Source organism: Ambystoma mexicanum, chromosome 2q (assembly GCF_040938575.1).
Source record: "Ambystoma mexicanum isolate Mex_15411 chromosome 2q, UKY_AmexF1_1, whole genome shotgun sequence".
In the NCBI taxonomy this organism is placed as follows: Eukaryota; Metazoa; Chordata; class Amphibia; order Caudata; family Ambystomatidae; genus Ambystoma; species Ambystoma mexicanum.
In genome coordinates, this window is record NC_090924.1 from 331,002,252 (window position 1) to 331,014,889 (window position 12,638).

A 12,638-nucleotide genomic window follows, 5' to 3' on the forward strand; every position below is an offset into this window, starting at 1 on the left:
TGTGTAACCTACAAACAGCTGGTCTGCCTGTCTTATCCTGGCTAGTCTACTGATGTAAAAACTTAAAGCCCTTCTAGGGTCCAGCCTGTGTAACCTCTCTTCCTCTTTCCCCGGATGAGGAGGAGGATAGAAAGATGGTAGGGTAATCTTCTGAGTGATATGGAATTCAGAAACCACCTTTGGGAGGAAATTAGGCTTCACTTGCAGGACAACTTTGTCTTTGTGAAATATTGTGTGAGGGGGATTACAAGAAAGAGCTTGTAATTCGCTCACCCTTCTAGCAGATGTAAGTGCTATTAATAAAACAGTTTTAAGGGTAAGGAACCTTAGCGAACAAGAATGGAGTGGTTCGAAAGGTGTGCCCATCAGGAAAGTTAGTACTAAGTTTAAATCCCATAGTGGAACTTGGAATGGTCTTGGGGGATAAACATTGGTTAACCCCTTTAGAAACTGTATTACCAAGGGTAACTTGAAATAGGATGGTTCTTCCGCAGTGCGCTTAAAGATGGATAGCGCTGCGAGATAGCCCTTAATGGTGCCAACTTGAAGGCCTGAATTCGCCAAATATAGAAGGAAGGACAAAACCATTGGTGTACCACATGAAAAAGGGTCGATATTCTGCTCTCTACACCAGCTGCAAAATCTGTTCCAACGGCAGCGGTATAAAGACTTTGTTGCTGGCTTTCTTGCCGAAAGCAACACCTCCATAACATCATCAGGGAGGTCCCAATCCTTGTACCTCAACCTTTCAGAAGCCAAGCGTGAAGGTTGAGGGTTTTGATGTCTGGATGGAGAACCTGAACTCCCTTCTGTGAGAATAGGTTCTCTCTGAGTGGAAGTCGAATTGGAGGGCAGATGGACAAGTCTAGAAGGTCCGGGTTCCACGTTCTCCTGGCCCAATCCGGGGTAATTAGGATCATTGTTCTCCGGAATCTTCTCAACCTCCTGATCATTTGAGGAATGACAGGGACCGGTGGGAACGCGTACAGAAGCGGAAACTCCCAGTCCACTATGAATGCGTCTCCCAGAGCTCCTTTCGGGGGAAATTCCCTTGAGCAGAACAGATCGCATTTCCTGTTGATGCTGGTGGCGAACAGATCCGCTTGAGGGGTTCCCCAAAGGGCGAAGATCTCTTGAAGGACTTCCTGAGCTAGTTCCCACTTGTGGGAGACTGTGCTCTGCCTGCTCAGAGCATCCGCTGTCAAGTTCTTCTCTCCGGCTAGGTGAACTGCCGATAGAGAGATTCCTTCTTGGATTGCCCAAAACCAGAGCTGCATCGCCTCTCTGCACAGGGGTAGTGATCCTACGCCTCCTCTTTTGTTGAGGTAATGCATGGCCACCGTGTTGTCCGTCATTATCAGGACGTTTTTCCCTTGTACAGCTGGCAGGAACGCCTTCAGCGCAAGTCTGATGGCTCTCAGCTCTAACAGGTTGATATGTAGTCTGGACTCCGATGGAGATCAACGACCGCTGATGGTCAAGTCGTTGGCGTGGGCTCCCCACCCCGTGAGTGAGGCATCCGTGACTACTGTTATCTCCGGCCAGGGTTGCCAAAACTGTTCTCCTTTCAGAATGCTCTCCTGACAGGCCCACCACTGAAGGTCTCGAGCCACCCTGTCGGGAACCTGAAGAAGATCTGTCATTCTCCCTGAGAATTGTGACCACTGAGTCCTCAGTGCCCATTGGAGGGATCTCATTCTCAGGCAAGCCTCTGGCACTAGGAAAATGCAGGATGCCATGAGGCCTAGCAACCTCAAAAAGTCGAAGGCTGGGAGACGTTGGGCATTTTGAAACTTGGTAACCATCTGTAGAATATCTTGAGCCCTCACCTCTTTTGGCGAGGCTTTTCCCAGGGAAGTGTCCAGGATCGCTCCTATGAATTGGAGTCTCTGTGATGGTATAATTTGTGACTTCTTTAAATTGAGGGAGAAGCCCAGACTGTGAAGGCAGTGGCACACGTGATTTAGCTGGATCTGAGCTTGTTCCGAAGAGACAGCCCTGATCAACCAATCGTCCAGGTAGGGGTAGACGTGAATCCCTTCCCTCCTTAGACTTGCCGCCACTACCGACATTAACTTGGTGAAGACCCTCGGGCGGAGGTCAGCCCAAATGGCAGCACTCGAAATTGATAGTGAGAGTTGCCAATTGCGAACCTCAGGTATTTCCTGTGTTTGAGATGGATAGGCACATAGAAATAAGCATCCTAAAGGTCCAGAGATACCAACCAGTCCTGGAACTGAAGGGCCTGGAGGATCTGAGAAAGAGTGACCATCTTGAATTTGTCTTTCCTGAGGAATTTGTTCAATTCTCGCAAGTCCAAGATGGATCTCAGTCCTCCGTCTTTCTTTGGAATGAGAAAATAAGGGGAGTACCAGCCCTTGTTCCTCTCTGCTACAGGTACCGGTTCTATGGCACCTTTCTCTAGCAGGTCGAAAATTTCCTGCAAGAGGAGCGGATCTGGAGCTTTCTGAGAGCTGATCCCCGGTGGATGACTCTGAGGTATGCGTAGGAGAGGCAGGCAGTAACCTTGGGCAACTGTTTCCAATGCCCGAGCATCTGACGTGATAGCCTGCCATTCCGCCAGATGTTGAGTCAACCTGCCTCCTACAGGTGTCCTGTGAGGGAAGTCCTCAGAGTGGTTTTGGAGCGGCTGATGCGGATGCCGATGGTAAAAAGGCACCTGCTGTTGCTGCAGCTTTTGAATATCTACCCCGTCCTCCTCGGGTAGTTCTTCTTTGTCCCCTTTGAGCTGGACGTCCTCTACCTCTTCCGAATGCGGAGTAGAAGCGAAAGGACTTGCCCCTCGCAGAGGTTCCTGTGGGACGAAAAGGTGTCTGACGGATTGCAGCGCCTAGGAATTTTGCTGCTGCTTTTGAAGTTTGCAGTTTCTCTAAACTGTCATCCGCCTTTTTCCCGAACAAAGAAGAGCCATCGAATGGCATGTTCAAGAGCCTGGCTTGCACATCAGGGGCAAAACCAGACTTTCTCAACCAAGTGAATCTCCTGGTTGTTGTACTTGCCGCCATTGCTCTGCTGATACTGTCAGCCGAATCAATGCCCGTCTGGAGGGATTCGCACATCGCGTCTTTACCGCCCTGTATAACATTCAGGAACGCCTCCCTTTCTTCTCCCTCCGGGATGCAGTCAGCCGCTGTAGAAGCACACTCCCAAAGTGTATGGCTGAATCTAGCAAGGGTGCAAGTAGCATTAACAGATTTTAACGCCATGCTACATGCCGAAAAAACTTTCTTTGCCATAGCATCATATTTTTTATCGTCCCTGTCCTGTGGGACGGTAGGATAAGCCGTCTTGACATCGGTAGAAGATCCTGCCTGTACCACCAGACTTTCTGGGGATGGGTGTTTTGACAAAAACTCCGGGTCTGTAGAGGATACCCTATATTTTGTAGACAGTTTTTTATTTACTGCCGGGACGACATCTGGGGTTTCCCAGTTCGTCATAATCTTCCTCTGAAGAGCTTTATGAAAAGGCACGACAGGGTCCTCCTGTGGGCCCTTGTCAAGAATATCCATAAGGTCATCTTGTTGGAAAGATTGTGAGGGTGCAGACCACCCCATAAACTCTGTGATCCTGGCCATTAAGGCTCTATAGGGGGTTTCAGCATGCTCACCCGGGTCTGGCCTAGCAAACTCCACCTCAGGGGAAGTGTCTAACCCACTTGCCTCATGTAAGGAATCCTGAAGATCCTTTAACCTGCGTTCTTCAGAGGAAATTTCCTCTCTAATTGGGGTTACAGGTCCCTGCAACTCAAATGTCTCATCCTGGTCAGACATCTCACCCTCTTCCATAATTGAGGACATAGTTCTCAATTGTTCTGAACTCATAAAGGGTGTAAATTCCATTTCCAAGGCAGAGGATGCGAACTTGTCATAATCGGCCTCGAAAACGTCGATGTCATCGACGCGACGTCGAAGGCTTCGAGCGTGGCGTCGAAAACAAAGGCGGAGGCCTCCATGACCTCGACAGAATTGGGATTCTACTCGATAATCTCGAAGCCATCGACATTGAGGACCTGGGGATAGTCACTGGGTGTGTTGTGACCGTGACTTTTCTTGGCGTCGACGCCGGTGTCGAAGCTGGCGTCGAGTCGACAGACCCGTGTGCCGAAGGTCCCTTCGACAACGGCGTCGAAGACACCGACCTCGGCGTCGACGGAACCTTCGTCGACGGTGTCGACGGAACCTTCGAGGAAGGTTTGGAGGTCATAGACCTACTCGAGGGTTCGAGACGCGCTCGAGAGGTTTCCTTCGCCGGGTACTGCGACTCACGGCGTTTTTGACCTTTGGGTCTTTCGACCAGAGCATCGCTCTCGGCAGTCTTCGAGGGGGTCGAGGCCGCTTTCTCGAAGACGCTCATCATATTTTTGCGGAATTCCTCCCATTTAGCCCGGGAACTATGTTTCGTGGGGCAAGGGATTATTTTTGGTGAAACAGAGGAAGAGGAAGACGGAGAAGGGGATCTTCGATGTCTCCTCTTCGAGTGCTTCGATCTCGAGGAGTGATGGGACCCACTCCGAGACCTGGAACGCGAATGGTGACGAGGAGACGAACGTCTTGACTTCGTCGACGAAGAAGAAGCTTTAAAAGTCTTACCTTTCTCCAGCTTCCCCCTACGCTCCTTCAGGGCCTTAGCTGTCATGGACATACAGTCCTCGCACTCCGAACAATGGTGTTCAGCTCCCAAACACCATAGACAAACTCTGTGAGGGTCAGTCAGCGACATCTTTTTCCCACAATCTCTGCATTTTTTGAAGCCGGATCGAGGAGTTGTCGGTTCCGACGAAGAAGCCATCGAGTACGGATCGAATAACTCGAGGTAAATAGATTAAATCCTGACAAAAAACTGAGCAACGGTATTCCGAGGCACTGAGTAAGCGCGGAAAAATGGAACTGAGCAACGGACGCTGCGCGCGGCCTTTATAGGCAGGATGACGTCGACGTCGATACGGCGGCTGTCGAGGGACATCGACTCGGAGGACGTCGACGCGCAGCGCCCTCTAGAGAAAAATTTTCCGAGGCCAGCAGAGCTGGAGGGAGATATCTAAGATGAGGAATACGTCGGAGGACACAATCCCTTCGAAACAAGGTTATGCTATACCTACAGAGACAGAAGATAGACATCGCCTTGTTACAAGAAACGCATCTAACACAAGAGAAGCTGGAGATGATTGGGAGAAAATGGAAGGGACTTGTGGTGGGGTCGCCATATTCGGCTTACGCCAGGGGTGTGATCGTCTGGGTGGCACCGCACGTACCATTTCAGCTGCTACAGTCGTTAGTTGAGACGGACGGGAAGATGGTGGTGGTGAGGGGATTGGTGGAGAATAGGGAAATAAGTGTTGTAAATACGTATGCCCCAAATCAGAATACAGCGGCATATTTTAGAACCCTGTGTAACAATCTGAGCATGTGTGTAAGGAGTGCGGTGATCTGGGGAGGGGACTTTAACTGTGTATTAGATCCCAAAGTAGACAGATCGGATGGAAAATGGATAGGCCTGCCCCGTCGGCTAAGGCGCTACAGACGCTGCTGCAAGACTTTGGGTTTGTGGACGCATGGAGGGCACGCCATCCACACGAGAGGCAATGCTCACATTATTCCGCCCCGCAGCAACTGCACACGAGGCTGGATTATGTCTTTGTCACTCCAGAGATACTGACAGAGGTCACGCAGGCTGAATATAAAGCTAGGGTTCTTTCAGACCACCCGCCCCTGATCCTTAGAAGGCAATGTTGTCCCCCGAGAGCGAGAATCTGACGTGGCGCCTCAGGGCAGAGGCGCTCAGAGACCCCCTTTTTAGGGAGGACATGAGGGAAGAGATTGTCAGCTACTTTGAGACGAATATGGGCAGTGTGGGCTCAGCGGCCACATTGTGGGAGGCTTTCAATGTTGTGATGAGAGGAGTGGCTATAGCAAAATCTAAGGGGCTGCAGGGTGGGATCCTAGCGGACCTTCAGGATACTGAAAAGGAACTGGAAAGGGCACTTGAGGGAGCAGACGGTACCAACCGGGACGTTGATCTGATACTAAGATTGCAACAAATGTGCGCAGGGCACTGGGAGAGGCTGTGCAACTTTAACTATAGAAAGTATATAGAGAGGCAACACGCAGGAGGAGACAAACCAGGAAGGATCTTGACGTGGCTACGTAAGAATGAAACCCCTAGACCCCCGATCAGATCACTAACCAGCGAAGATGGAAGGGTGGTGGATACCCAAGAGGGAGTTAATCAGGAATTTGCAAACTATTATGGGCTGCTATATGAAGATGATGGAGAGGACAAGCGTGCAATGATAGCAGAAACACTGGAGGACATAGGATTGCCGCAGATTAGTGTTGAGGAAAGAGAGGAGCTGGACGCACCAATTACCCTAGAGGAGCTAGCAGAGGTGGTGAGACAGCTGCCAACTAGTAAGACACCGGGGGCGGATGGACTCCCAAGTGAATTTTACAAAATATTTAAGGATGAGGTGCTACCCCTGCTGCTAGATATGCTGAACGAGGCGTATGAGCTAGGCAGATTGCGAGAGTCACTCAGAGAAGCGAATATAATACCACTTCCCAAACCTAATAAGCCAGAGCATAGTTGAGGTTCTTACAGACCCCTGTCAATGTTAAATCAAGATAGCAAAATTCTGACTGCCGTTTTGGCAAACAGGCTATGAAGAGTCATAGGCAAATTGATACACCCCGACCAGACAGGCTATGTCCCCAATAGGAACATATCCAATAATCTTAGAAGGTTCCATAGAGTTATTGAATATGGGAATGAAAGGGAGGACGAACTGTCAATTGTGTCGCTGGATGCAATTAAGGCCTTCAACTCGGTCAAATGGCCATGGCTGTTGGCGTGCCTTGCTGGCTATGGAATGGGTCCAGGATACCTACAATGGACTAAAATGTTATACAGTGAACCGTTGGCCAGAGTTAAAACAGGGTTGGTGATATCGGAAAGGTGGAAACTCCGAAGGGGAACCAGACAAGGCTGTCCATGGTCCCCCATGCTTTATATAGTGGCCCTTGAACCCCTAGCGATTTATTTAAGACAGCAATATGACACGATAGGCATCCCGGTGGAGGGTCAACGACACTTGATATCCCTATACGCAGATGACATACTATTGTATTTGCAACACCCAGAAGAAAACCTCCAATATATTCTGGAGGTGATGAGGAGGTATGCGGAAATGTCTGGTATAGCAGTGAACCCTCAAAAGTCTAGCATGTTCCCACTAGGTGTATATAAAGGGATCCCCCCGAAACAAATACCGGTGTTGCAGGTACCATGGGCAGCTAGTACATTTCCCTATCTTGGGATAGATGTATACCATACGGTCGAAGAAGAGCACGAGCGCAAGAAAATTGAGAATTGCATGCGATTCTGGGAAAGGCTGCCCTTAGCAATGATGGGACGTAGTGCGATGTTAAAGATGGTGGTTTTGCCCAGGCTCCTACATTATTTTGGGAATATTCTGCATTTGATACCCAGGAAGTTTTTCAGTAGACTGGACAGCATGTGTAGGGACTTCCTGTGGCACGATATGCGAAGCAGAGTAGCCCTCTGGAAGTTGCAGAATTTTCACGAGAAGGGGGGTATAAAATTGCCTAATTATGAAGTTTATTATGTTGCAAGTCAGCTGCAATATGTGGCTAAATGGCTCTCGGAGGAGGTAACATCTGAAACCAGGTTATTCATGCAGGATTGTGTCCCGTTTTATCTGAAGGAGGTTATGTGGTTGCCCACATTAGCAATGGACGGGTGTCCGAAGATGATGGTACTTGGATGGAAGATGTGGCGTAGAGCCTGTCAATTGATGGAGAACCCATACCCGTGCTCCCCACAGATGCCACTGGTCGCACTGGCGGGTGGGGAGGAACAGTTGAGGAAGCTAATCAGGAACCACTGGGAGCCGGTTGGGATAGTGACAATGGGGGATATTTGGCAGGACAGGACCATAGCAGATTTTGAGGGACTAAGGGCGGAAACTGGGTTACACTCTGGTCAATAGATCATGTACCATAGACTGGTGCGGAAGATTAAGCGATCCTGGCCAGAAATGGTACTGATATAAGAACCAGAAGCCACTATAGACATAATATGTGATATAGCGGAGGGAGGGAGCACATGAGACTTCCAGAATATACGAGATGCTGATGGCCAAAGTAGGGAAGGAGGTGGTGCAGCTGAGATTAGAATGGGAAAGGGAAGTAGGAGCCCCGATGGAGGACGGAATGTGGGAACATGCCCAGGGATACCACAAAAAGGTGTCGAGGAATGCAAGACTTAAACAGATGCAACTGTATATTACGCATAGGGCGTATCTGATGCCCCAGAGGATAGCGAAGTTTAAAAATGCAGGACGGCAGGCATGCCCTAAATGTAATGAGGAGAATGTGGGTATGGTGCATATGTTTTGGTCATGCCCGAATGTTGAATGCTTTTGGGGAGAGGTTGCACATAAGCTTGCTGAGAAGGGTATTGAAATTGTGGTGGACACAGTGTGGGCCTGCCTGTTAGGGGGGTTCCCTAGACCGCACAAACTTGGGCACGTAAGCAAACTGAAAAATCTGGCATATGTGCTTGTGAAAAGGCGAATAGCTATGGGATGGAAGACATGCCACAAACCTCCAATGAGGTATGGTGGAAAGACCTACAGAAATGGGCGGCGGCTGAGACTGTGGTGTGGCAAGAAGCTGGTAGTGCTGAGGGGGAGGAGGAGGCTGGGACCCTGATGGCTTGGAAACTGCTAATAGTAGAACTATTTGGGACAATGCAAGACCCAACAGAACCCTCGGAAAGTGATACTCTATCACAAACTACAAGGACTGGAAACCAACAGAAATAGGCTCGTAATGGGGTGTGGGATTAAGGGAGCAGTGGACGCAATTGAAAAATGTATAATTGAAATGTTATTGTATACACTGCAAGTTTGGTTTGTATTGTTTGTTTGTTAAATATTAATAAAGTTATTTAAAAAAAATAAAAACCTGTTAAATTGAACTGTGTTATGAAGTGGATTAATAGAGAATGCAGATGAAAGCCTGAGGCGAAAGGAAGTGATCCTTTGAAACTAAAATAGAAGAGACACATTGTAACAGAATAGTTCGGCACCCGTGTGTGCTCATTCAAAGGTCTCTGGAAGGAGTATCTCAGAAAGATATCAAAGCAGTGAGATGTGAAATTGTCAAAGTGTTCCTGCACAATCAAATGTCGTTGAACTTATAACCTTGGCAAAAAGGAACGCAGGCTTGCGCCCGATCGAGGGGAGTCTGTCCTGATAAGAGAAAATCATTTGTGTGAAGTATTCTTTGAAATACGCAGGCTGAGCCCAGCTGTGGGGGATCTATTGTGTATTCTGAGCAAAGGAGGAATCCGAGCCTGGCTGAGGGAGACCAAGAGAAGACAAAGTAAAATGGTTTAAATTGTTATATATGGACAAAGGCATTTCAACACAGAGAGACTTGATACCATACAAAAAAGATACTATGCTGAGAGGTCCTGGTGTGCCTTAGAGACTGCTTGCTCGTGCCAAAGAAGGCAGAGTGTGCTCCTGGTGCTACATTGTTCCGCCTTGTCCCTTGCTGAAACGTGGGGAAGGGGAAGTTACAGTTCAGCAGTACTGAATAAACACCCTTGAAATATACTTTATTGTGTCTGTCATACCTTTGATACCATGCCTTCCTTACACATAGCTGACAGAGCTGGATGAACACTACAACTTCTCTGATACAATTTCCAGGGAAAAGTAAATCTGGTTCTATATTGTTTTTTTTCAGTTCTATTTGTATTCTTGTTCCTAATGTTTGCGGAGCTTGAATTAGATTTGTTATCCCTTTTTTATTTTACATGGTCTTCAACTGAATAGCAGAGAAGCCTGGCTATTTTTGTCAGGTTAGCTCTCTTGACTGTCGATGATAATGAGCAATGCCACAGGCATTTTGAAATTGTATCAGTTCTTTCCTATGGTGCAGGCATTCATTGGGTGAGAACTCCCAGGAGTCCCATTATAACTTTATCTGAACTCTGACCTATGTCCACTAATGAGAAGCACTTTCATATGACACCATTTGCTCCTTTTTTCAAAGCATATGTGGGAATGAAGCTATGTTTGCTTGTAGATTATAACCTGTTACCAGCATAGAACCATGAAAACAAGTATCTAAGGTCTAGAGGTTAAAATCCAGGTATGTGAGCCGACATTATATTTTTTAAAATCTTTTCTGGGATGGATTCTAATATGAACAGGTCAGAATAATTCAAGAGCCTCACCTCTTGGAGTCCTCCAGCGTCAGATCTGTTTTGGTATGGTCTGAGAATGCCTGCGGATACAGAAGAATTACTAGTACATTTCACTGTACACTGGTACATAGAACATGCAATAACTGTTATATATATGGATCACAGAACCCTGCACATGCACGTGCCCACCACACACACTCTAAATAACTCTTACAACGTTTTGCTTCTTTCATCTTTTGCCTCTATTTCCCATTTTCCCTCTTCTAGTTCTCTGATCCACTCTGTGTATCATGCCTTTTACCCTATCTATTCATGTAAGCTCCACAGTCCAAAATTGCTTTTGGATCATGCCAGAGCCAGACTGATGGATTAGAATAATGTACCCTTTGAATCAGCAGTACTGTTTGTAACACTAACACATTGAAACAACCTAGTCATTGCCTTTATCCGCCCCCTCTTTGAGCTTAACTGGGCTCTTTCCTAAAATGTCCCCAAATGTTTAAAATGTTCAGGTACCCTGAAATGTAAATGGATATTTTAATGCAAGCACATTTTTCCTGACTTAATGAAATATCAATAATTCAGATACCAGGCTACCCCAAAGGCAGGTAAGTGCTACCTCTTACTACACTATATGCATTTTACACAACTTGTTACATGTGTTTTGTTCAGGCAGGCTTGCTAGACTACATAGCACAATATATAGCTTACGTCTTTGTGGGTCCCAGAGAATGTCTGGAAAGAGCTTTCCATCACTGGAGAGTCCAAATAGTCATCGATTTCAAGGGACTGTTGGTCAAAATAGGTCAGGGATTGCTTGGTAGAGGACTGGAAGAAATACAAAGAGCTGTGTTTGGAAGAGCTTTAAACATACTAACAAGTTCTCATCACATCCTCATAACCATTATATTGCATCTGGGAATCCACTCCAGTGATCTGCGGAGATCTGAGTCCGGACATGCCTTCGTAGTCAACACACAGCTGTAAGCCTAGACACAACTGCCTACAGACGTCAGAACAGAACTAAAGTCCAGGCACACCTTACAAGAAATGTTGCAAAGTTTCAGGTGCAAGCATAGACAAACTTTCATACTGGCATTGTCAGGACACAGAAGCTTGATGTCGGAAACTCGGCGTGTATGTATAAGTTGCTGCTCCAAACAGAACCATGAAAAGGTCATACACTGAGCAGAGCAGTTCTATTGCTGAGATGCTTTACGATAGCAAAGCCAGCCATGAGGTAATGCGTGAGACAAGCACTTGGTTGTGAAGAGTGGTTCATGATTAAAATGAAAAGTACCATGTACAGAATGCAGTCCTGCCATTTTGGTTTGGTGTGGGGGATTTTGGAACATTCAAAGGAGGAGTAATTCCCTTGTACACCCAGGACTCCTTCAACCGAGATGAAGTGAAATATTAGAGTGGTCATGAGCCTCAACAGTGTGGCATAAACTGAGTTTGGGAGGTAAGGAGTTTCAATAGTAAGGCTACAGAATAGTGAACGAGAGTAAATGCTAGACAGCACATGGGCTGGCATTTGTAAGTTTGGGGAGGATTTGGGATGATAGAGATGAAATGTGTTGGGGGGCATAGAGACAGAATCACCCAGATGGAGGCAGGAGGGCTAGTCCATGAATGGAGTTGAAGACCAGAAGAAAGGATTTAAAGAGGGAGCACTTTCGATTTGGAGAGCTTTGCTGCATAAAAGCTCTTTGCAGGGGTTGATAAGGATTGCAGGAGTGTGTAGAGGTTGTGCGTAGCAAAGTTTAATAATTTGTTAAGCGGGGAAAATGAACAGATGGTGTGTGCCACAAGGAAGTTGGAGAAGTAATCTAGAGTTCTTTGGACAAGTGTGGAGATCAGAGTCTTAGATGAGTGATATGTGAGTTGGGCACAGATGAACAAGTTACTTACCCGCGGTAACGTTCTTTTGATTGGCTGTTCCTCCCACCTATTCCTCATCTTTGAATTATTCAAGTCTGTTTGTAACTTGGTTCTGACATTTTTTTCATAGGGTCGAGCATTGTGCATTGTCGAATCTTGGTCCTCGACGGTCTCCATAGCATCCCTTTTAATGTCGACGCTGGCATATAGAGCACAGGCCCTGGCTTTAATTAGCATGCTGTGTCATAGGAGGAGACAATCTTGACGTTGCGAGAAAGGAAGGTATAAGACACAGAAATTCTAGGCAAGATGGGATGGATGGATAGATAGGACGGCGATGATGAATAAGTGGGAGGAACATCCAGTCGAAAGAACGTTAACATGGGTAAGTAACTTGTTCTTCTAATGGATTGTGTCCTCCCACGTATTTCTCATCTATGATAGACTCCCAGAGCAGTTTGGGTTAGGCGGAGGGTGCCAAGAATATACTTAAT

The 12,638-nt window shown here is 47.1% G+C and overlaps 1 protein-coding gene across 1 annotated transcript in view; it reads right to left on the reverse strand.

Moving 5' to 3' along the window:
- The window catches only part of PKD1 (polycystin 1, transient receptor potential channel interacting), a 1,742,473-nt gene that overhangs the window by 457,072 nt on the left and 1,272,763 nt on the right, over positions 1 to 12,638 (reverse strand). The window contains exons 31-32 of the mRNA XM_069647332.1: positions 10,972 to 11,088; positions 10,291 to 10,340 (exon numbers count right to left, since the gene is read on the reverse strand). Coding sequence (XP_069503433.1) covers positions 10,291 to 10,340; positions 10,972 to 11,088 — 167 coding nt within the window. The remainder of the gene's footprint in view (positions 1 to 10,290; positions 10,341 to 10,971; positions 11,089 to 12,638) is intronic.